At 38.4% G+C, this 26,588-nt stretch overlaps 1 protein-coding gene across 20 annotated transcripts in view; it reads right to left on the bottom strand.

The window, feature by feature from the left end:
* The window catches only part of LARP1B (La ribonucleoprotein 1B), a 154,060-nt gene that overhangs the window by 11,117 nt on the left and 116,355 nt on the right, over window positions 1–26,588 (bottom strand). For 6 of the 20 annotated variants that reach the window (XM_037991850.2, XM_037991816.2, XM_037991847.2 and 3 more), the window contains 4 exons: window positions 25,614–25,825; window positions 24,751–24,857; window positions 1,170–1,354; window positions 96–240 (listed from right to left, as the gene is read on the bottom strand). In XM_037991850.2, the coding sequence (XP_037847778.1) occupies window positions 96–240; window positions 1,170–1,354; window positions 24,751–24,857; window positions 25,614–25,825 (649 nt within the window). Of the gene's footprint in view, window positions 1–95; window positions 241–1,169; window positions 1,355–24,750; window positions 24,858–25,613; window positions 25,826–26,588 lie in introns of those variants that run through there. The other 14 variants (XR_012093433.1, XM_073017625.1, XM_037991817.2 and 11 more) reach the window with 10 other exon arrangements.

Raw genomic sequence — 26,588 nt, 5'->3', positions numbered from 1 at the left:
TTCTAAAAACTCCCTCTATCGGATCTACCTGGGGAAAGAAAAAAAGAAGAAGAAAAAATTAAAACTCCCTCAAAGTGTAAAAGAAAATATCTTACCTGTAATTTTCTTTTGCATCTTCCCAAGCAAGTTGTCTAAATTCCTCATACATTTTTTTATTGAAGTGATCTCTGAGGAAAAAGGACCAGAAACGAAAGAGGGTATTCATTTCTTGGGACTGACCAATTCCCAAGCGTTTTCTCTCTGAAAAAGTTACATAAAATATTATTTTATTAAACATACTTTTTAAAGACAAGAGAGCAGATGTTATATATAAAATGAAGAAAGCTCAACAGTATAATCCTCAAAGTGTATTTAGCTTTCTTCTAAATAGAGCGGGGATCTCCCACCCCCTGGTCACAGACTGGTACCCTATTGTGAACTGCAGATGTGAGGGATCTAGATTGGCCACTCCTTAAGGGAATCTAATACCTGATGATCTGAGGTGGAACAGTTTTATCTAAAACCATCCCCCACGGAAAGATTGTCTTCCATGAAACAGGTTGCTGATGCCAAAAGGATTGAGGACTGCTGAAATAGCTGACAAATGTTAAATCAATTTTCTGACTCATTGCTTAAATTATAAATATCTGCCAATAGCAACAAGAAGAGTATATTAAATTTTTTTTTCTTTTTTTGAAACGGAGTCTCACTCTGTCGCCCAGGCTAGAGTGCAATGGCACGATTTCGGTTCACTGCAACCTCTGCCTCCCAGGTCTCAGCAATTCTCCTGCCTCAACCTCCTGAGTAGCTGGGATTACAGTCGCCTGCCATCACATCTGGCTAACTTTTGTATTTTTAGTAGAGAAGGAGTTTCACTATGTTGGCCAGGCCAGTCTCAAACTCCTGACCTCAAGTGATCTCCCTGCTTTGGTCTCCCAAAGTGCTGAGATTACAGGCATGAACTACCATGCTCGGCTGAGTTTGTTAATTTTTATTTCCTAATGTGTCTAAGTTAAAAAGTACATAAATAAAGAATATATATAAACACATTTACTGAAAGTAAAACTATTTATAGTCTAACAATAAAAGAATATCTTAACTTGATATTAAAGGACAACATATTAAATTTTTTAAAATTATATTTTAATTTTAAATATCTTAAATAGATAGATAAAGGACAAGCATCTTACCACTTAGGCATCTTCGACGATATTTGTGGTACACTTGTTGGGTAAAGCCATTTTCCTTCAAAAGTTCATGAGAAGGATGCTGGAACTTTGGGAATGAATGAGGAGTACATCCATAACTTCCTGCTAGTGGTGTGCCTTCTGAAGGTGAAGCATTTGAAGTGCTGTTTGAGGAAGCGGAAAAAAGCCTTCAAAATGAAAAATCAAGAACCAAGTATATGAACAAATTTGTAGTATTTTTTTCATTATTGGGGGTCTAAGCAGTGGAAAAGACAGTAGTCTCTAAAACTCCCCTAAATGACATACAGATCTGCATATAGTGCTATTTATGTTCAATACAGTTTATGTAAATTCAGAAGCTGATAAAAAGCATAGTCATAAACTCTCAAGTTAACACAGTAAGTAGAAGCAGGTAACTGAATAGCTCATTCCTCCTCCAAATCATTATTAATTTAGTTTAGTTTATTATTATTATGGTACTGTAGAAATTTTCAACTTATCTTGAATAATTTAGATTAATGATGTAAATTGAATACATGGAGATTAGGGATAAAATCTGGCACAAAGATGGGCAATAATTTCATTATGTCAAAGACATACCTGCAATTTCCTTTTTTCTCTAAAAGCATCAAAAGTAAGACAGAACCACAATTCTCTAAATCAATTCCACTTTTGATCTATCCCCTAAATCTGTCTTTTCCTTCTCATCTGCACTCAAATTCAAATTTAGACCTAAATTAAAATTTAGACCTTCCTCTTCTTTCACTTGAATTATCCTGTCTGTTTTTCCAAGTGTCCCTTCTCTATCCTGCCACCAAAGTTATCTTCCTAAAACATTTATCTAAATCATTGGTTCTCAAAGTGGTCTGCAGCAGCATAAATCAAAATTTCATTCCTTTTTGTGGCTGAATATTTATATTCCATTGTATGTATTTATCTAGTCATTTGTTGTTGGATACTTGTTTATCCAGTCTTTTGTTGAGATTCCCACTTTTGGCTATCATGAATAATGCTGCTACAAACATGGACATCCAATATGTGTTTTCAATACTTTCGACATATAACTAAGAGTGGTATAGCTGGGTCATATGGTAATTCTATGTTTTAACATTTTGAGAAAATGCTAAACTGTTTTCTACAGCAGCTGAGGCATTTTATAGTCCCACCAGCAATGCATGTGGGTTCTAATTTCTCCACATCCTCACAAACATTTATTTTCAGGTTTTTTTGATTACACATATCTATATTAGTTAGCTCAAGCTGCCATAAAAAGATAGCACAGACTTGGTGGGTTAAACAATAGAAATTTATTTCTTTGCAGTTCCAGGGGATAGAAATCTAGGATCAGTATGACAATAGGGTTGGTTTCTGATGAGGCCTCTCTTTCTGACTTGCAGATAGCCATCTTCTCGCTGTATCTTCACATGGCCTGTCTTCTGTACAGGCAAAAAGAGAGATATTTCTGGTGTCTCTTCCTCTCCTTATAAAGACAACTTCTATCAGATTAGGACTCTACCCTTATGACCTCATTTAACCTTATCACCTCCTTAAAAGTCCTCTCTCCAAAAACAGTCACATCAGGGGTTAGGAATTCAACACAGGAATTTTGGGAGGCAGGAAGGAGACATAATTCAGTTCACAACACCATCCTAGTGGGTATAAAGTGGTATTTCATTTTGGCTTTTTGAATTTATGTTTCTCTAATGACTATGTTGAGCATCTTTCCATGGGCTTACTGCCCATTTGTATATTTTCTTTGGAAAATGTCTACTGAAGTCCTTCACACTTTTTTTTTCAAAGACAGGGTCTCCCTCTGTCACCCAGGTTGGAGTGCAGTGGTGTGAACATGTTTGACTGCAGCCTTGAACTCCTGGGCTCAAGCAATCCTACCATCTCAGCCTCCTGACCTACCATCTCAGCCTCCTGAGTAGCTGGAACCACAGGTGTATGCCACCATGCCAAGCTAATGTTTTGTTTTGTAGCGACAGGGTTTTGCCATGTTGCCCAGTCTGGTCTCAAACTCCTGTGCTCAAGCAATCCTCCTTCCTTGGCCTCCCAAAGTGCTAGGATAACAGATATAAGCCACTGTGTTTGGCCTTTTGCATATTTTAGAAAATAAGGGTTTTGTTGTTATTATTGTAAGAGTTCTTTATATATTCTAGATTTAAGTCCCTTATCAGATATATTATTTGCAAATAATTTCTCCCATTCAGTGGGTGGCCTTTCTTGTTGATAGTATCCTTTGATGTACATATGTTCATTTTTTTTTCATCATTTTGATGAAGTCCCTTTATCTATTTTTTTTCATTAGCAGGTAGCCATGTACATTTGTCTATTTTTTGCTGTTGCCTATGATTTTGGTGTCATATCCATAAACAATGAGGCCAAGGCTGGCGCGGTGGCTCACGTTTGTAATCCCAGCACTTTGGGAGGCTGAGGCAGGCAGATCATGAGGTCAGGAGATCGAGACCATCCTGGTTAACACGGTGAAACCCCGTCTATACTAAAAATACAAAAAATTAGCTGGGTGTGGTGGCAGGCGCCTGTAGTCCCAGCTACTCGGGAGGCTGAGGCAGGAGAATGGTGTGAACCTGGGAGGTGGAGCTTGCAGTGAGCAGAGATCACGCCACTGCACTCCAGCCTGGGCGACAGAGCAAGACTCCATCTCAAAAAAAATGAGGCCAAATCCAATGTCATGAAAGTTTTGCCCTACATTTTCTTTTAAGAGTCTTATCTCTTTAGTTTAGGTTTTTAATCCACGTTGAGCTAATTTTTTTTTTTTTTTTTTTTTTTTTTGAGATGAAGTCTCGCTCTGCCGCCCAGGCTGGAATGCAGTGGTGCAATCTCGGCTCATTGCAACCTCCACCTCCCAGGTCCAAGCGAATCTCCTGCCTCTGTCTCCTGAGTAGTTGGGATTACAGGCGCATGCCACTACACACAGCTAATTGTTGTATTTTTAGTAGAGACGGGGTTTCACCATGTTGGCCAGGCTGGTCTCGAACTCCTGACCTCAGGTGATCCACCCGTCTCTGCCTCCCAAAGTGCTGGGATTACAGGCATAAGCCACCGCACCAAGTCTAATTTTTTTTATATGGTAAATGTTAAGGGTCTACTTTCATTCTTTTATATATGGATACCCAGTTCTCCCAGCACCGTTAGTTGAAAAGATGATCCTTGTTCCATTAAATGGTCTCGGCACCTTTATCAGAAATAAATTGTCACATATGTGAGAATTTATTTCTGGGCTCTCTATTCTATTCCATTGGTCAATATGTCTGTTCTTATGCCAGTACCATATTGTTTTCTTTGTTTTCATTTGTTTCTTTTTAGAGATGAAAGTCTCACTATGTTGCCCAGGCTGGATTCAAACTCCTGGGCTCATGCAATCCTCCCATCTCAGCTTCCCGAATAGCTGGGACTACAGGTGCATGTTACCATGCCCAGTTTATACTATTTTAATTATTGCAGTTTTGTGGCAACTTTCAAAGTCAGGAGGTGTTAGTCTTCCAATTTTATTCTTCTTTTTAAAAATTGTTTTGGCTATTCAGGGCTACTTGCAATTACATACGAATTTGAGATGTGGCTCTTCCATTTCTGTAAAAAAGACTGTTGGAATATTGACAGAAATTAGTGCTGAAGACATAACTCATTTTGGGTAGTGCTATATTTGGATGTTTGTCCCCCACAAACCTCATGTTAAAATTTGATTCCAAAGTTGGAGGTGGAGGCCTTATCAGAGGTGACTGGATCATGGCGGCAGATCCCTCATGAGTAGATTAATGTCCTCCCTTGTTGGGGAAAGAGGGAAAGAGTTCTTACTCTACTAGTTCCCACAAGAGCTGGTTGTGAAACGAAGAGCCTAGGACCTTCCCCTTCTCTCTCTTGCCATGTGCTCTCCACACATGCAGGTCCCCTTCACTTTCTGCCATGAGTGGAAGCAGCCGAAGGCCTTCATCAGAAGCCAAGTAGATGCTGGCACCATGCTTCTTGCACAGCCTGCAGAACCATGAGCCAAATAAACTTCCTTACTTTATAAATTACCCAGCTTCATCTATTCCTTTATAGCAACATAAAGAAGGACTAAGACAGGTAATATTGATGTCTTAACAATGTTAAATCTTCTTCCCCATAAACATGGGCTGTCTTCCCATTTGTCTAGGTGTCCCACAATTTTTTCACTGAAAAATTAGAGTCTAAAAAACTCTAATTTTTTCTTAGAGTTTTCAGGGTACAAGTCTTTCAATTCCTTGGTTAGGTTTATTCCTAAATATTTCATCCTTTTTTTTTTTTTTTTTTTTGAGGCAGGGTCTCACTCTGTCACCCAGACTGCTGAAGTGCAGTGGCATGATCTCGGCTCACTGCAACCTCTACCTTCCAGGCCCAAGTGATCCTCCCACCTCGGCCTCCCAAGTAGCTGGGGCACAGGCGTGTACCATCATACCCAGCTAATTTTTGTATTTTTTGTAGAGACGTGGTCTCACCATGTTGCCCAGGCTGGTCTTGAACTCTTGGGCTCAAGCCATCCACCCACCTTAGCTTCCCAAAGTGTTGTGACTCCAGGCCTATTTAATTCTTTTAGATGCTAATGTGAATAGGATTGCTTTGTTAGTTTTCATTTCAGACTATTCATTTCTGATATATAGAAACACTGCTGATTTTTGTGTGCTGACTTTGTATCTTGCAACTTTGCTGATTTTATTAGCTTTAGTAATTTCCCGGTGGATTCTTTGGGATTTTCTACATGTAGAATCATGTTATCTGTAAATATAGTTTTACATCTTCCTTTCAAATACAATGTTGTTTTTTTCTTGTCACCTAGCTCTTGCTAGAACTTTCAGTACAACATTGAACAGTAGTGGAGAGCACAGGCATCCTCGTGTTGTTCCTGATCTTAGCGAGAAAACTTTCAGTCTTTCACCACTGACCATGATGTTAGCTATGGGTTTCTCATAAGCACTTTTTATCATGTTGAGGTATTTTCCCTCTGTTAGCTTTCTGAGAGTTTTCAATCATGAAAGGGCATTGAATTTCGTCAAATGCTTTTTCTGTGTCAATTGAGATGATCATGCATTTTTTTTTCTTTAGTTCTATTAATATCATGTATTACATTTATTGATTTTATGTCAAATCACTCTTGCATTACTAAGAAAATCCTACCTGGCCATGGTAAATAATCCTTTTACTATGCTGTTGGATTCGGTTTGCTAATATATTCTTGAGGACTTTCACGTCTATATTAAAAAGGGATTTTGACCTGTAATTTTCTTGTGATATCTTTATCCAGTTGCGGCATCAGGGTAATGCTGGCTTTGTAGAATGAATAAGAAAATGTTCCTTTGCTCACGCCTATAATCCCAGCACTTTGGGAGTGCGAGGTGGGTGGATATGAGGTTGGGAGTTCAAGATCAGCCTGGTCAACATGGGGAAACTCCATCTCTACTGAAAATACAACAAGTAGCCGGGCATGGTGGCAGGTGCCTGTAGTCCCAGCTACCCAGGAGGCTGAAGCATGAGAACTGCTTGAATTCAGGAAGCAGAGGTTGCAGTAAGCCGAGATTGTGCCACTGCACTCCAGCCTGGGAGACAGAGTGAGACTCCATCTCCAAAAAAAAAAAAAAAATTCCTTCATCTTCAATTTTTTTGGAAGAATTTGAGAAGGATTGGTGTTAATTTGTTTTTCTTTTTTATTTTTTTGAGACAGGGTCTTGCTCTGTCACCCAAGCTGGAGTGTAGTGGTATGGTCATGGCTCACTACAGCTTCAGTTTCCTGGGCTCAAGCAATCCTCCCACCTCAGCCTCCCAAATAGCTAAGACTACAGGCACGTACCACCATGCCTGGCTAATTTTTTGGATTTTTAGTAGAGACCTGGTCTCACCATGTTGCCCAGGCTGGGTGTTAATTTTTTGTTTTGTTTTTCTTTTTCTTTTTCATTTTTTTATTTTTTGACAGACTCTCACTGTGTTGCCCAGGCTGAAGTGTAGTGGCACGATCTTGGCTCACTGTAACCTCCGCTTCCCGGGCTCAAGTGATTTTCCTGCCTTAGCCTCCTGAGCAGCTGGGACAACAGGCACCCATCACCATGCCCAGCTCATTTTTGTGTTTTTAGTAGAGAAGGTGTTTCACCATATTGGCCAAGCTGGTCTCGAACTCCTGACCTTGTGATCCACCTGCCTCAGCCTCACAAAGTGCTAGGATTACAGGCGTGAGCCACTGCGCCTGGCCTAATTCTTTAAATATATGGTAGAACTCACTGGTGAAACCATTTGATTTAGCACTTTCCTGTGTTGGAAAGATTCTGGTTACTAATTCAATCTATTTGCTTGTTATAGGTCAATTGAGATTTTCTATTTCTTCTTGAATCAGTTTAAGTAGGTTTTAAGGAATTTGCAAATTTCTTCTGGATTATCTAATTCATTGACATAGAATTGTTCTTTTTTTTTTTTTTTTTTAAGACGGAGTCTCGCTCTGTCACACAAGCTGGAGTACAATGGCGAGATCTCAGCTCACTGCAACCTCCACCTCCTGGGTTCAAGCAATTCTCCTGCTTCAGCACACCACCACCCCCCCGCCAACCCCCATCCCCACTTCCCCCAAGGAGCTAGGATTACAGGCATGAACCCCCACGCCCGGCTAGTTTTTTTTGTATTTTTAGTAGAGACAGGGTTTCACCATGTTGGCCAAGCTGGTGTCAAACTCCTGACCTCAGGCAATCTGCCTGCCTCAGCCTCCCAAAGTGCTAGGATTACAGGCGTGAGCCACCATGCCCAGCCCACAGTATTCTCTTATCCTTTTTATCTCTGTAAGGTCAACCAGTAGTAATGTCCCCAGTTTTGTTTTGTTTTGTTTTTTTCCTGATTTTAGTTATTTGCATCTTCTCTTTTTCTTTGTCAGTCTAAAGTTTCATCAGTTTTGTTGATCTTTTCAAAGAATCAACTTTTAGTTTCCTTGATTTTCTCTATTATTGTGGGTTTAGTTTGCTCTTCTTTTTCTAGTTCCTTAAAGTATAAAGCTAGGTGGCCGATTTCTGATTTTTTCTTTTTTAAATGTAGGCATTTACAGCTATAAACTTCCCTGTCTCTATATGGAATCCGTAGTTTCATTCATGTAGTTATTTACTGACTGCAAAGTACTGAGAATTCTTTACATTAAAGAACTTATTGTCTAAAGAAAACACAGAGAAACAAATAATCCATGTAAAACGTTGAGCACAGTGCCTGGAACCATTTATTGAAAGCATATAAAAGTGGTAGCTATCATTAAATAAATTCTCCACAATGAATAAATATACCTTACTGGCATACTTACCACAGGGAGCTAGAAGGAAGCAAAGAGGCAGATCAAAATGAGGACTAACAAATAGAAATCTGAAAACAGTTTTCAAAAGATGGAACAATGAGAGAGAAAGGAAAGCAGAGAGAAAGAATTCCTCAATCAGAAGGAAAGAACGAAGATAAAATTAGTATCAAATACTTAGATTAGTAAAAGAAATGCAGATAACATCAAAGCTCTAACTATAATTACAGCACATGAATCTATATTACTATCAATAAGCCTAGGACTTACTTTAGCAACATTCAGTAGACTAGGAGCAAATATAATAGAAAGAAAGTTGGATTTATTCAGACTGGGATTTGATAAGATTTAAACAAAAAAAAAAAGTCTAGAAGTAATAATCAAGAATTCAATCAAAATGTGTAAGACACACAGAAAGAAAAAATAAAATTCAGAAGATAATGTAATAAATAGAACCAGACTTACAGATAACTCAGTTTTAGCATAATCACAAATGAAATTTAAAATAACCATGATTAATATGTTGAAGGATCTAATGTAAAAGATGAACATTCATGAAGAGATGGAGAATTTCAGCAGGAAAAAAAGAAAACTTTTTTTTTTTTTTTTTGAGATGGAGTCTTGCTCTGTTGCCCAGGTTGGAGTGCAGTGGCCCCATCCCAGCTCACTGCAATTTCTGCCTCCTGGGTTCAAGCAATTCTCCTGCCTCTGCCTCCTGAGTAGTTGGGATTACAGGTGAGTGCCACCACATCCGGCCAAGAAAACTCTTTCTTTGTTGTTTTTTGAGACAGAGTCTTGGTCTGTCGCCCGGCTGGAGTGCAGTGGCGCCATCTTGGCTCACTGCAACCTCCGCCTCCCGGGTTCACGCCATTCTCCTGCCTCACCCTCCCAAGTAGCTGGGACTATAGGCGCCCGCCACCACGCCCGTCTAATTTTTTATATTTTTAGTAGAGACGGGGTTTCACCGTGTTAGCCAGGATGCTCTTGATCTGCTGACCTCGTGATCTGCCTGCCTCGGCCTCCCAAATTGCTGGGATTACAGGCATGAGCCACCGTGACCAGCCAAGAAAACTATTTTTAAACATTCAAATGGAGCCGGGCACGGTGACTCACACTTGTAATCGCAGCATTTTCGGAGGCCAAGGCTGGGGAATCACCTGAGGTCAGGAGTTCAAGGCTAGCCTGGCCAACATGGTGAAACCCTGTCTCCAGTAAAATACAAAAATTAGCCGGGTATGGTGGCGGGCACCTGTAATCCCAGCTACTCAGGAGGCTGAGGCAGAAGAATCGCTTGAACCCAGGAGGTGGAGGTTGCAGTGAGTTGAGTTGCACTCCAGCCCGGGCAACATGAGCGAAACTCCATCTCAATAAATAAATAAATAGTCAAATAGTAATGCAAAATATACAAAACACAATTATCAGAAATGAATACTTCTTTGATGGACTTATTAGCACACTAGACCCAGCTAAGGAAAGAATCAGGAAACCTGAATATAAGTCAATCAAAATTATACAAAGTGAAACACAATTTAAAAGGAGTAGGAGGCCAAGCACAGTGGCTCACGCCTGTAATCCCAGCACTTTGGGAGGCCGAGGCAGGCAGATCTCTTGAGGTCAGGAATTCAAGACTAACTTGGCCAACATGGTGAAACCCTGTCTCTACTAAAAATACCAAAAAATTAGCTGGGCGTGGTGGCATGTGCCTGTAATCCCAGCTACTCAGGAGGCTGAGGCAGGAGAATCGTTTGAACCCGGGAGGCAGGGGTTGCAGTAAGCCAAGATCGCTCCATTGCACTCCAGCCTGGGCAACAACAAAAAAAATAAAAATAAAAATAAATAAAGGGAGTAGGAGAAAAAACACATCGGAGCATCCATCAGCTATGGGTATTATCAAATGGTCTAACATACATGTAATTTGAAACCCAAAAGAAGAAAAAACAAAGAAAACAGGGCAAAAAAATTTATGATAAGTCAAAAATTATTCTAACAATTAAAAAAGCCATAAATCTGAAACCATCAGAGAACCACAGCAGGATAAATACCTGATACATGTGTGTATGTGTTTGTGTGTGGGTATATTAATAATGGGCAAATAAATATCTATTACGAACCTACTAAAGAAATCTCCCAGATTCTCAATGGCATTTAGAAACTTTTTAATAGATATACATGAAGGATTTAATGTGCTAAACCATCTACTCAAACGATATGTGTGTATGCACATGTGCACATATATGTATGTGTACATACATGTACACATAACTGTCTAAAGAAAAATAATAACAAAGTATAGCACAAAGAATGGGGGATTGGGTGTGGTGACTCATAATTGTAATCCCGATACTTTGGGAGGCTAAGGCAGGAGAATTGCTAGAGCCCAGGAGTTCGAGACCAGCCTGAATTATATAGCAAGATCTTGTCGCAACAAATTTTTTTTTTTAATTAGCCAGCTATTGTGATGCACACTTATGGTCCCAGATACTTGAGGCTAAGGTGGGAGGACTGCTTAAGTTCAGAAGTTTGAGACTGCAGTAACCTGAGATTTTGCCACTGCACTCCATCCTGGGTGAAAGATCGAGTCTCTGTCTCTAATTAAAAAAAAAAAAAAAAAGAAAAAAAAAGAAGAAATGGGGAGAAATAATGAAAGTTAAATGTTGTAAGGTTCTTATACTATACATGAAGTGGGATAAGATTATTTGAAAGTAGACTGTGGTAAGTTAAAATGTATAAAGCTGGTCCTCAACTTAAAAGATGGTTTCACTTACGGTTTTTCAGGTTTATGATGGTACAAAAGCAATATGCATTCAGTAGAAACCATAGTTCAAGTACCATACAATCATTCTGTTCTTCGGTTTCAGTATTCAATAAATTACACAAGAGATTCAACATTTTATTATAAAATAGGCTTTGTGTTAGATTTTGCCCAACTATAGGTTAGTATAAGTGTTCTGGGTACATTTAAGGTAAGCTAGGCTAAGCCATGATGTTTGGTAGTTAGGTGTATTAAGTGTATTTTCAACTTATATTTTCAAGCTACGAGGGGTTTATCAGGATGTAACCACATCATGATTCAAGGAACAGCTGAATTATATAGGCATGTCTCAGAGATATTGCTGGTTCAATTCTAGACCACCACAATATAGCAAATGTTGCAAAAAAGCAAGTCACATGACTATTTTGGTTTCCCAGTAAATATAAAAGTTATGTTTACATTATACTGTACTCTACCAAGTATGCAATAGCATTATGACTAAAAAAAAGTACATACCTTAATTTTAAAATACTTTATTGAGACAATTATGTCACCAAAATGGCAGAGTAGAAGCAATCTGGCTTCACTCTCCCACAGAAAGCCAAAAACAAATATCTAGCACAAAGCTTATCATCAGCAATATCCCAGAACTCAAATCTGAAGCTGATACTATCCGTGAGCCACAGAGAACTGAAAAACTCCAAGCAAACAGTAAGAGAAATAGCCTTCTCTATGCATGATGCCCCTTCTGCAATCTGCCAGGCCCTGTGCATGAAAAATTCCTCCCAGACTCAGCTTCTTCATTGGAAAAAGTTAGATCGTGGAGGACAGCCAGCTTTCCCACCATCTTGGGCTCCCTTGCAGGAAAACTGTTCCTGCCTCAACCCATGAGAAGTATAATATCATGAGGGCCAGCAGGGAGAAAAAACCACGAAGGCAGCTATAGAAAAAGAGGGGAAACAGGAACAGAAACCCTAGCCCTGAAATTCTCCCCTTTATTTCAGCCAACAGAGATGCCATATCGGAGTGGCTGTTCAGCAGGACCACACTGTAGGAGGTATGATCCATGAGTTTTCTGGGTACAAACCCTTTGCCAGCCTTACCACACAGTTGGGGTAATCCCCTTTGCCACCCCCACCATCTGACAGGCAGTGCTCCAATGTTTGTGAGAGCCAAGGCAAACTTGGGCTTAAGGCGCCATCTAGTGCCCAAAGGAGGCAATGATCTACAACAGTATTAAGGGAATTCAGGCAACTGCAAAGAATCTCTAAGCAAATATACCTTAGAAAGACCAAAACAAGAAAGCAAAGACTGGAATAAATAATAAGTCCTTTAAAGCAAAACTATAGATGTACATCCACAAGAAACAACAGCAAACATGGAACTATGACCTCCCCAAATGCACAAAGAGTCAGGGACCAACCTAAACAAGAAAGCAATGTGTGAGGTCTCAGATCAAGAACAAAATAAGAGTTCTACAGACACTTAGCAAAATCCAAGATAACACAGAGAAGCAATTCAGAAATTTGTCAGAGAAATGTAACACAAAGAGATTGAAATTAAAAAAAAAAAAATCCTGGAACTCAGAAATAGGTTTTCTGAAAAATGGATTACAGGCTCTCACATTGCAAGAAACAATCAGTGAGCTCAAATACAGGTTATTGGAAAATACAGTCAGAGGAGAAAAAAAAAGGAATGAAGAATACCTGCAAGATATAAAGAATAATCTCAAAAGAACAAATGTAAGAGCCACTGGCATTCAATGAGGAGTTAAGAACAAGGAGTAGTAAGCTTATTCAAAGAAATAACAGAAAATATTCCAAATCTAAAGAAAGATATAAATATCTAGGTACAGAAGGTCAGAAAACACCAAATATATTTGTATTAGTCCATTTTCACTCTGCGATAAAGAATACCTGAAGCTGGGTAATTTATGAGGGACAGTGGTTTAATTGACTCACAGTTCCACATGGCTGGGGAGGCTTCAGGAAACTTACAATCATGGTGGGAGGGGAAGCAGGCACGTCTTACATTGCGGCAGGTAAGAAAGAGTATGTGTGAAGGAGGAACCGTGAAACACCTATAAAACCATCAGATCTTGTGAGAACTCACTCACTATCACAAGAACAGTATGGGATAATTGCCCCCATGATCCAATCACCTCCTATCAGGTCCCTCCCTTGACACATGGGGATTATGGGAATTACAATTCGAGATGAGACTTGGGTGGGAACACAGAGCCAAACAATATCAATATTCAATCCAAATAAGAGGATCCCAAGGCAAATAATAATCAAACCTGAAAATGTCAAGGACAAAGAGAAGATCCTTAAAACAGCAAGAGAAAAAAATAAAAATAAAAGAACATATAAAAGAGCTCTGATTTTTTGGCAAGAGACTTTTCAGCAGAAACCTAACAGGCCATGAGGGAGTCAAATGACACATTCAAAGTGCTACAGGATAAAAGGAAACAAAAAAACCTGCCAACCAACTATGCTGTACCCAGCAAAGTTTCCCTTCAAACGGGAAGGAGATATAAAGTCTTTCCTAGACAAAAGCTGAGGGAATTCATCACTACTAGACCCATCTTTCAAGAAATGCTAAAGGGAGTTTCTTTGATTTGAAAGAAAACAAAGTTTGATGTCCAAAACCAAAAATGTTTGAAGGTATAAAACTCACTGGTAGAAGTAGACAAATTCAGAATGCTCTAATGCAGTAATTGTTACATCTAATCCATTCATATCTCTAGTATGAAGACTAAAAGACAAATCTACTGAAAATATTAACAGCAACCTATTAAGATAAATAGATGTAAATTAAGACAACAAAATGTCAAAATGTGGGAGGATGGAATTAAAGTGTAGAATTTTTTAGTTTTTCCCTTGATTCTTTCCTTTTCTTTGTGATCAAAGATAAGCTGTCATATGTTTAAAATAACTTATAGCTACAGCTTTGGTAAGCCTCATGGTAACCACAAAGCAAAGACTTATAATAGATACGCTAAAAATAAAAAGCAATGAATTAAAACACACTCCCAGAGAAAAACCACTTAATCACAAAGGCAGTAAGAAGGAAGTAAGGGAGAAGTTACAAAACAACCAGAAACCAAGTAATGAAATACTGCATTGTAAGTCCTTATCTATCAATAATAACACTGAATGTAAATGAACTAAATTCTTCAATCAAAAGATATAAGCAAGGCTGCGTGAATTTTTTAAAACTTTTAAAACTTTTAGAAACAAGATCCAACTATATATTGCCTATAAGAAACTCACATCGCCTAAAAAGACACACATAGTCTGAAAGTGAACAATGGAAAAAGATAGTCCACACAAATGGAAGCAAAAAAAAAAAAAAAAAAAAGTAGCCATACTTACATCAAACAAAATAGACCAAGTCAAAGTCTGTAAAAAAAGGACAAAGAAGGTCACCGTATGATGATAAAGAAAGAGGTGAATTCAGCAAGAGGCTGTAACAGTTATAAATTATATGCACCCAATTCTGGAGCACACAGACATATTAAGTAAACATTAATACATCTAGAGGAGAGATAGACTATAATACAAATAATAGCAGGGGGCTTCAACATTCATCTCTCAATAATGGACAGAACATCCAGACAGAAAATCAACAAAGATACAATGAAGTTAAACTACACCTAGACCAACTGGACCTAATGACATTTACAGAACATTTCACCTTCTACTGCAGAATACACATTCTTCTCATTAGCACATGGAACATTCTCCAGGATAAAACATATGTTAGGCTATAAAACATGTCTCAACAAATTAAAAAAAGTCAAAATCATATCAAGTATCTTATCTGACTACAACAGAATAAAAATAGAAATCAATAACATGAAGAATTTTGGAAACTACACAAATGTGGAAATTAAACAACATGCTCCTGAATGATCAATAGATTAATATAGAAATTAAGAACAAAACTTCAAAATGTCTTCAAACAAATGAAAATGGAAACATAACTTTCCAAATACTATGAGATTGAGCATAGCAGTACTAAGAGAGAAGCTTATAGCAATAAATGCCTACATCAAAAAAGTAGGTTTCAAATAAGCAACCTAACGATGTACTTAAAAGAACTAGAAAAGAACAAAATCAAACCCTAAATTAGTAGAAAGAAATAATAAAGATCAAAGCAGAAATAAATAAAATTGAGACTAAAACAAGTACAAAAAAATCAATGAAATGAAAAGTTGGCTTTTTGAAAAGATAAACAAAATCAACAAACCTTCAGCTAGATGTATTAGGCTGTTCTCACATTACTATAAAGAAATACCCGGCCGGGCGTGGTGGCTCACGCCTGTAATCCCAGCACTTTGGGAGACCAAGGTGGGTAGATCGCCTGAGGTCAGGAGTTCGAGACCAGCCTGACCAACATGAAGAAACCTCGTCTCTACTAGAAATACAAAAATTACCCGGGAGTGGTGGTGTATGCCTGTAATCCCAGCTACTCAGGACGCTGAGGCAGGAGAATTGCTTGAACCCAGGAGGCGGAAGTTGCAGTGAGTGGAGATTGTGCCACTGCACTTGAGCCTGGGCAACAAGAGCGAAACTCTGCCTCAAAAAAAAAAAAAAAAAAAGAAGAAGAAGAAGAAAAGAAAAAAGAAATATCCTAGACTGGGTAAATTATAGAAGAAAGAGGTTTAATTGGCTCATGGTTCTGTAGGCAGTATAGCATGATGCTGGCTCAGCTTCTAGGGAGGCCTTAGGAAAACTTACAATCATGGTGGAAGGCAGGGGGAGCAGACTTCACATAGCTGGAGCAGGAGGAAGAGAGACAGTGGAGGTGCCACACACTTTTAAACAACCAGATCTCACAACTCACTATCATAATGACAACTCCAAGGCAGATGGTGTTAAACCATGAAAAACTGCCCCAATGATCCAATCACCTCCCACCAGGCCCCACCTCCAATATTGGGGATTACAACTGACCACGAGATTTCGGTGGGGAAACAGATCCAAACCATATAATTCCACCCTGCCCCCTGCCAAATCTCATGTCCTCCTCACATCGCAAAATCTAGTTATGCCTTCCCAACAATCCCCCAAAGTCTTAACTCATTCTAGCATTAACTCAAAAGTCCAAAGCCTCATTTGAGACAAGGCTAGTCCCTTCCACCTATGAGTCTGTAAAATCAAAAACAAGGTAGTTACTTCCAAGATACAATGGAGGTATAGGCCTTGGGTAAATACACAAAAGGAAGAAATAGCCCAAAAGAAAGGGGCTACAGGCTGCATGCAAGTCCAAAGCCCAGAAGGGCAGTCACTAAATCTGAAAGTTCCAAAATAATCTCCTTTGACTCCGTATGTCATATCCAGGATATGCTGGTGCAAGGGGTAGGTTCACAAAGCCTTGGGGAGCTCCATGCCTATGGCTTTCCAGGGTTTAGCCCACATGGCTGCTCTTAAGGGCTGGCATTGAGTGCCTGTGGCTTTCTGAGGCTGAGGGTGCAGGCTGCTAGTGGATCTACTATTCTGGGGTCCGGAGGACGGTGGCCCTCTTCTCAAAGCGTCACTAGGCAGTGCCCCAGTGGGGAGTCTGTATGAAGGATCCAACCCCACATTTCTTCTCTGCACTGTCCTTGTAGAGGATCTCCATGAGGGCTCTGCCCCTACAGCAGGCTTTAGTCTAGACATCCAGGATTTTCCATACATCCTCTGAAATATAGGCAGAGGCTCCCAAGCCTCAACCCTTGCATTCTGTGCACCACCTGCAGGCTTAACACCACATAGAAGCTGCCAAAGTTTATGGTTTGCACCCTCTGAAGCAGCAGCCCCAAGCTGTACCTGGACCCCTTTTAGCCATACTACAGCTAGAGCAGATGGAATGCAGGGAGCAGTTTCCCGAGGTTACGCAGGGCCCCATTCTGTCTTCTTAGGCCTCTGGTCCTGTGGCAGGAGAGCTCTAAAATGCCTTCAAGGTCTTTTTCTCATTGTCTTAGACATGAGCACTTGGCCTTTCCTCTAAGATCTGGAATAAGGCAAGGCTGTCCACTTTACCACTTTAATTGAACATAGTACTGTAAGTCCTAGCAAGAGCAATTAGGCAAGAGAAAGAGCATCCACATTGGAAAGGAAGAAGTCAAATTATCCCTGCCTGCAGATGATACGATATTATATTTAGAAAACTCTAAAGACTCTACCAAAAATTTGGATCAATTCAGTAAAGTTGCACAATACAAAATCAATATACAAAAATCAGTAGCATTTATATATGCCAACAGCAAACAAACTGAAAAAGAAATCAAGACAGCTACAAAAATACATAAAGTAGGTATAAGTGTAACCAAAGTGAAAGATCTCTACAAAGAAAACTAAAAAACACAGATGAAAGAAATTTAAGAGGTCACACGAAAAAAAGGGAATGATATCGCATGCTCATGGATTGGAAAAATCAACATTGTTAAAATGTCAATACTACGCAGTAACTTCTACAGATTTAATTCCATCCCTATCAAAATACCTAAAACATTCTTCACAGAAATAGAAAAAACAATCCTAAAATTTATATAGAACCATAAAAGGCCCTGAAAAATCAAAGTAATTCTGGGCAAAAAGAATAAAGCTGGAGGCATCACACTATCCAACTTCAAAATATAATACAAACCCGTAGTAACAAAGGTAGCAAGATACTGGTGTAAAAGCAGACACACGGACCAATGGAACAGAAAAGAAAATTTAGAAAAAAATCAACACATTATCAGTCAATTCATTTTTGGCAAAGGTACCAAGAACATACATTGAGGAAAGGACAGTCACTTCAATAAATGGTGCTAAGAAAATTAGATAAACATATGCAAAACTATGAAGCTAGACCTCTATCTCTACCATATACAAAAAGCCAATCAAAATGGACTAAAGACTTAAACTAGGACCCAAATCTATGAAATTACTAGAAGAAAATGTTGGGAAAACATTCCAGGCCATTGGTCTAGGCAAAGATGTTTTGTGTAAGACGCTAAAAGCACAAGCAACAAAAGCAACAATAGACTAATGAGATTATATCAAGCAAAACAGTTTCTGCATAGCATGAAGGAATCAACAAAGTGAAGAGACAACCTACAGAATGGGAGAAAATATTTGCAAACTATCCATCCAAAAAAGAAAGGACTAATAACTAGAATATACAAGGAACTCACACAACTCAGTAGCAAAACAAACAAACAAAACACAAATAATCCCATTTTAAAACTGACAAAAGATCTAATATACACTTCTCCAAAGAAGACATCAACTGGACAACAGGTATATTTTTAAATGCTCAACATTGTTAATTATCAAGAAGATGAAAATCAAAACTACAATGATAAAGCATCTCACCCCAGTTAAAATGGCTTTTATCAAGAAAACAAAAATTAATGGATGTTGCAAGGATGCAGAGAAAGGAGAATGCTTCAAAACACCATTGGTGGGAATGTAAATTAGTACAGGCACTACAGAAAACAGAATAGAAGTTCCTCAACAAAAACTAACAACAGAACTACCATATGATCCAGCAATCTCACTGCTGGGTATATAATCAAAATAGAGGAAATCAGTATATCAAAAAGACAGCTGCACTTCCATGTTTATTGCAGCACTATTCACTATAGCAAAGATATGTAATAAACCTAAGTGTCTATCAATGGATTAATGAAGAAAATTATATATATGGGTATTTATATATGTGTATGTATATGTATATGTGTGTATATATGTGTAAATATATGCACATACATACACATATGCACATACATAAACATACACACATATACAATGGAATACTATTCAGCCACAAAAAAGAATTCTGTCATTTGCAGCAACATGGATAGAACTGGAGGTCATTATGTTATATGAAATAAGCCAGGCACAGAAAGATAAGTACCACATGTTCTCACTAATTGTGGAAGATAAAAAAGTAGCTCTCATAGAGATAGAGAGTTGATTAGTGCTTACTAGGGACTAGAATGGGTAGGGGGAAGAGGGGTGAAAAGCAGTTGGTTAACAGGTACGAAAATACAGTTAGTACCAGAAATAAGATATAGTGTTTTATAGTACAGTAGAGTAACCATACTTAACAACAACATATTGTAGAGTACAAAATAGCTAGAAGATTGATACGCAAAAAGATCTTTAAAAGAAAAGGAAAAAAATAGAACAGAATAAAGAAAAATGTTTGAGGTGATTGATATCCCCATTACCCTGATTTGATCATTACACATTGTATGCATGTAACAAAATATCACATGCACCCCCAAAATATGTACAACTATTACGTATCAATTTTTTTAAAACTGTATTGCTAAAAATGCTAATGGTCATATGAACCTTCAGCAAGTCATACTCTTTTTGCTGGTGGAGGGTTTTGCCTCGATGCTGATGGCTGCTGACTGATCAGAGTGGTGGTTGCTGATGGTTGGAGTGGCTGTGGCAATTTCTTAAAAAAGACAACAATGAAGTTTGCTACACTGATTGGCTCTTCTGTTCCCAAAAGATTTCTCTGTAGTACAGATGCTGTCCTAATAGCATTTTACCCACAGTAGAACTTCTTTCAAAATTGGAGTCAGTGCTCTCAAACCCTGCCACTGCTTTATATAATATTCTAAATCTGTTGTTGTCATTTCAACAATGTTCAAAGAATCTTCACCAGTAGATTCCATCTCAAGAAACCACTCTCTGTGCTCATCCATAAGAAGCAATTCCTCATCCCTTCAAGTTTTATCATGAGATTGCATCAATTCAGTCACATCTTCAGGCTCCACTTCTAATTCTACTTCCCTTGCTATTTCCACCACATCTGTAGTTAAATCCTCCACTGAAGTCCGAGTCTCTCAAAGTCATCCATGAGGGCAGGAATCAACTTCTTTCAAAATCCTGTTAATGTTGATATTTTGACCTCCTCCTATGAATCACCAATGTTCTTAATGGCATGTAGAATGGTGAATACTCTCCAGAATGTTTTCAGTTTACTTTGCTCAGGTCCATCAGAGGAAAGACTAGCTGCAGCAGCTATAGCCTTATGAATAGACTATATATGAATATTCTAAATAATAAGACTAGAAAGTTAAAATGACTCCTTGGGATCCATGAACTGCAGAATAAATGTGTTAGCAGGTATGAAAAAAACATTAATCTCCTTGTGTATATTCATCAGAGTTCTTGGGTGATGAGGTACACTGTCAGTGAGCAGTAATATTTTGAAAGGAATCTTTTTTTCTGAATAGTAGGTCTTAACAGTGGGCTTAAAATATTTAGTAAACCACACTGTAAGTAGATGTGCTGCCATGTAGACTTTGTTTTTCTATTTATAGCGCATAAGCAGATGAGTAGATTTAGCATAATTCAAAAGAGCCCTGGCATTGCCTTCAACTTGAAGTCACCACCTGCATTAGCCCCTAACAAGAGAGTCAGCCCTGTCTCTTGAAGCTCTGAAGCCAAACATTGACTGCTCCTTCCTAACTATGAAAGTCCTAGATGGCTTATTCTCCCAATAGAAGGCTGTTTTGTCTACATTGAAAATCTACTGTTTAAGGTAGCCACACTTTTTTTTTTTTCAGATCTAGACCGGCAGAAATGTAGCCACTTTTATTGATTATCTTAGCTAAATCTTCCTTAAAACTCGCTGCACCTTCCTCATCAGCACTTGCTCCTTCACCTTGCACTTTTATATTATGGAGACAGCTTCTTAAACCTCATTAACCAACTTCTGCTAGCTTCAAACTTTTCTTCTGCACCTCCCTCGCCTCTTCATAGAATTGAAGAGAGTCAGGGCTTTGCTCTGCATTATTCTTTGGCTTAAGGGAATATTGGGGGTGGTCTGATCTTTTACTCAGACCACTCAAACTCTCTCGCTATCATCAATAAAACTATTTCACTTTCTTATCATTTGTGTATTTCACTGGAGTAGCACTTTTAATTTCCATCCAAAATTTTGCCTTCATATTTTGGCTGTTTGACACAAGACATCTAGCTTTCAGTCTATCTTGGGGCTTTCAACATGCCTTCCTCATTAAAAATGGCATTTCTAATTTTGAAGAATTTTGACTCTTAATTTCACTTGAACACTTAGAGGCTGCTGTAGGGTTATTAGTTGGTCTAATTTCAACATTGTTGTCTCTCAGGGTACAGGGACGCCCAAGAAGAGGGGGAGAGATGGAGAAATGGCCAGTCAGTGGAGCAGCCAGAAAACATACAACATTTATTGATTAAGTTCACCATCTTATCTTGGCGGGGTTCATGGTGTGCCAAAACAATTACAATAGTTAACATCAAAGATCACTAACCACAGATCACCATAAAATACAAAATAGTAGCTGGGCATGGTGGCTCATGCCTGTAATCCCAGCACTTTGGAAGGGCGAGGTAGGAGAATTGCTTGAGTCTAGGAGTTCAAGACCAGCCCAGACAGCAGAGTGAGACCCCATCTCTATAAAAAATAAAAAAATTAGCTGGACATGGTGGCATGCAACTATATCTCCAGTTACTCAGGAGGCTGAAATGGGAGTATCACTTGAGTCTGGGAGGTTACGGCTACAGTGAGTCATAATTGTGCCACAGAATTCCAGCCTGTGCAACACAGTGAAACTCTGTCTCAAAAAAAAAAAAAAAAAAAGGCCACGCGTAGTGGCTCACACCTGTAATCCCAACACTTTGGGAGGCCGAGGCGGGCGGATCACAAGATCAGGAGATCGAGACCATCCTGGCTAACACGGTGAAACTCCATCTCTACTAAAAAAATACAAAAAAAAAAAAAATTAGCCGGGCATGGTGGCGGGCACCTGTAGTCCCAGCTACTCAGGAGGATGAGGCAGGAGAATGACATGAACCCTGAAGGCAGAGCTTGCAGTGAGCCAAGATCACACCACTGCACTCCAGCCTGGGTGACAGAGCAAGGATCTGTCTCAAAAAAAAAAAAAAAAAGATAATAATAATAATAATAATAAAGTTTGAAATATTGCAAGAATTACCAAAAGGTGACACAGAGACATGAAGACATGAAGTGAGTACATCTGCTGGATAAAGGGCATTGATAAACTTGCTCGACACAGGGTTGCCACAAACCTTCAGTTTGTGAAAAACACAGTATCTATGAAGCACAGCAAAACAAGGTATACCTGTAAATCCTAGAGGATCAGTAAAAAATAAAAAGATATAACTAATCAGCCAATAGTAGAGATAAAATAGGGTCATTATAAAAACTCAATCCAAAAGAAAGCAAAAAAAGCAAAAAAAGAATGAAGAATAGATGAGGCAGCTGGGTACAGTGGTTCATGCCTATAATCCCAGCACTTTGGGAGGCCAAGACAGGTGGATCACCTGAGGTCAGAAGTTCGAGACCAGCCTGGCCAACATGGTGAAACCCCATCTCTACTAAAAATACAAAAATTAGCTGGGTGTGGTGGCAGGCACCTGTAATCCCAGCTACTCAGGAGGTTGAGGAAAGAGAATCACCTGAACCTGGGAGCTGGAGGTTGAAGTGAGCCAAGATCATGCCATTGCACTCCAGACTGGGCAACACAGTGAGACTCAGTCTCAAAAAAAGAAAAGAAAAGAAAAGAAAAAAAGAATAGATGAGACAAAGAAATGATAGATTTAAATCCAACCACATCAGTAACTACACTAAATGTGGATGGTCTAAACATACTGATTAACACCTTATCAGACTGGGTTATAAAAAGCAAAGAAAGACCCAAATATATGCTGCCTATGTGAAACCCACTTTAAAACAAAGAGATTGCTTAAAAGTAAAAAGGTAGAAAAAGATACACTGGCAAACACTCATCTAAAGAAAGCTGGCATAATTATACAAATATCAGACAAGGCTGACTTCAAAACAAGACATTACCAAGGTTAAAAAGAAACATTACTTGTGAGTATGCAAAATGATAGGGCCAATTTGGAAAACAGGTTGGCAGCTTCTTACAAAACTAAACATATTCTTATCATACAATCCAGCAATCATGCTTCTTAGTATTTATCCAAGGGATTTTAAAATATGTCCACACTAAAACCTTTACATAGATGTTTATAGCAGCTTTATTCATAATTCCCAAAACTTGGAAGCAACAAAGACAAGATGTCCTTCATTAGGTAAATTAAACATTTTTCACTGTTGCTGATCTCTAAATATACTGCTCCAATAAAAAGAAATACTCTGGGGAAAAAAACTGAAAAGTCACTTATAACTCCAGAATAACTATTAGTATACCACAGGTGTGCAGAACATACGCACTTTTTATCTTTTAGAGACAATATATCTAGTAAGAACAATGTAAAATAATCAAATGTGTATCACTAAATAGACAGATTTCAAGGTTTTGAGAGCATGATAAACTCCCTGGCATTTCTTTTCATGAAACTAACTAATCCTTTTCTAGTACTCAGTCAAAAACATATTTTCCCAAAGTTTTCAAGTGGAAAAACTATCCATTAATTATTCTGAAAATATCTAGTATAAACACAAAATGGTGTTTAAGAAACACAGGCTGGGTGAGGTGGCTCATGCCTATAATCCCAGCACTTTAGCTGGGCATGGTGGCTCACGCCTGTAATCCCAGCACTTTGGGAGCCTGAGGTGGGCGGATCACCAGGTCAGGAGATCAAGACCATCCTGGCTAACATAACCCCGTCTCTACTAAAAATACAAAAAATTAGCCGGGCGTGGTGGCACACACCTGTAGTCCCAGCTACTCGGGAGGCTGAGGCAGGAGAATTGCTTGAACCCAGGAGGCGGAGCTTGCAGTGAGCCAAGATTGTGTCACTGCACTCCAGCCTGGGTGACAGAGCGAGACTTCGTCTCAAAAAATAAAAATAAAAAAAATCCCAGCACTTTAGTGGTTGAGGTAGGAGGATTGCTTGAGGCCAGAAGTTTGAGACTATCCTAGGCAACAGGGCAACATTCTGTCTCTATTTTTATTTAAAAGAAAGAATCACAAAGCAATGAGCAATAAATCACCTCTGCAACCCCTCTGAAGGACAAAACATACCACAGTGCTTTGCATATCACTGGCACTCTAAAAGATTTGCTCTAGTCTTCCTTTTTTTAAAATTAATTTTCTTCTTTCTTATAAAAAAAAATTTCTGCTAAAAATCAGCTAATCTAAATGATTTACCAAAAATGGGGGAAAAAAGCAAAATAATAATGCTTTGTTTCCATAGTATTTATATAGTTTGAGTAGTGTGTTTAGCACATTAATGCCCTCAATAAATATCTACTAAGAACCTATTAAATGCCACTAAGACTCTGGGATTTTTCCAAAGATAGTAACTTTCATAGACCTACATAGTTTATAAATCTAAGAGTTCACATTTGTGAAAAATAATTTAAATGGGAAAAAAAACTGTCTTACTGGATTATTTCCTTAACATACTTGTAAAACTTATCTCTTCTTTGGCTTCTTTGTACCATTTTCATTGTTCTGTAATTTGCTAACATATTAATTTTTAAATATTTTGAAATATCTAATTAGTAACTGTTTTCAAAAAACTTCAAATCAAGAACAAAAAAGTAATGTTTGAGAAATATAGTACCTGACAGAGGATGTTCTTGGCCCATGGTCTCTGGAATCCATTACCCAACCAACATGACACTCTAGAGGGGGATTTGTGCTATGCCTTGTTTTTCTCTTTCTTGGACTCTAAAGAAAATAAAGTCAAGCATTGCAATTAGTTTCAATAGTGTGAACTTCACAAGTAAATTAAAACCCTCTGACTATAAATGAACTCAAACATTTTCATACTGTAGATAACACATTGTGAAATCATATGAAGTCACAAAACTCAAAAATCTCACACACAAGTTACAAAACTTAATAAGGTCCTTTGGTAGGTTTGTGACACAAGGATAAAATGAAGTGCAGCTTAGTGAGATTCTTCATTATACTTTCTGTTCGTCTTTAATTACACTATCCAATGGTAAAAAAGGTTTTTGTTTACTTTTAAATGGGGTCTCACTCTGTTGCCAAGGCTGGAGTGCAGTGGCATGATCATGGCTCACTGCAGCCCTGACCCCTACAGGCTCAAACAATCCTCCCACCTCAGCCTCTGAAGTAGCTGGGACTACAGGCACATGCCACCATGCCCAGCTAATTTTTGTATTTTTTTAGAGATGGGGTCCCACGGCATTGCCCAGGCTAGTCTCCAACTCCTGGGCACAAGCGATCCACCTGCCTTGGTCTCCCAAAGTGTTGGATTACAGGCATGAACCACCATGCCCAACCAAAAAATTTCTTAACCTGAGAAACTATCACTATGGTAAAGTACGATTTTTAAGTGAAATATTACAAGTTATAACACACACTTTTTAATGTGATGTTACAGAAATTACAACGTCTCATTCTGTAATGTTAAAGGATACAAAATGCAAGCCTTATATTCCTGGTTGTTTTGTATACCTTTACATCAATGGCTTTTGGTTCTTTAACAACAGGATAAAATCTTGGTGTTTTGTTAGGATCTTGTAACCTAGGTGTTCGAGGTGTTTTGGGTGTTCTTGTAGGATGAATTCTAGGAGATTCTGGAACTGCTGTAGGCAACGAACAAACCATTGCTGCCAAAGTTATTTCTGAAACATCAAATAGCTTCTGAGCTAATTCATCAGTCAAATCTGCAAAATAAAAAACTCTTAAAATTATTTAGATGCTAGGAAAATATTTTACTTTGAGAATAAGGATAATTCTGGAATTCTCTAAGCTCAAAAGATTTTTCACTGAAAACATTTCAAATATATAAAAACAAAAATAACAAATACTTTTTTGACCATTATCTAACTTTATAAAATTTTTATTTTTCTATATCTGTTTATGACTTTTTCTTTTAAAGAAAGAGTGAAGCTTCCTGTGTAACCTCCGCTAATCCCATTTCCCTCCTGCTTTCCTTTCTCAGAGATAACTAGCCTCTTAAATTTGGAATTTTGATCTATTATTACATATATGTAATATTATTTTGCATAATTAACTTTATATATGTAACATAATACTGTATCACTTTGTAAACTTTTCTCATGTTTTATTTACATAGCTCTAATTTTTTCATTTTCAGTGCTGAATAGTATGTGGTGTACAAATATATCACAATTTATCCATTCTCCTGCAGAGACACATTTATATTATTTCAAAGTTTTTTGTTTAATCAACAATGCTGTGATCAACATTGTTGAACATGTTTCTGTATAGGTATGAACATTTCTCTAGGGTTTATATCTGAGTGGAAATACTGAGTCAAAAGAGATGTGCATCTGGCCGGGCGCGGTGGCTCACGCCTGTAATTCCAGCACTTTGGGAGGCCGAGGCGGGGGGATAGCGAGGTCAGGAAATCGAGACCATCCTGGCTAACACGGTGAAACCCCGTCTCTACTAAAAATACGAAAA

The sequence above is a fragment of the Chlorocebus sabaeus genome, chromosome 7 (assembly GCF_047675955.1).
Source record: "Chlorocebus sabaeus isolate Y175 chromosome 7, mChlSab1.0.hap1, whole genome shotgun sequence".
Lineage (NCBI taxonomy): Eukaryota > Metazoa > Chordata > Mammalia > Primates > Cercopithecidae > Chlorocebus > Chlorocebus sabaeus.
Note: the sequence above shows the minus strand (reverse complement) of the source record. Positions and strands in the feature narration are given on the sequence as shown.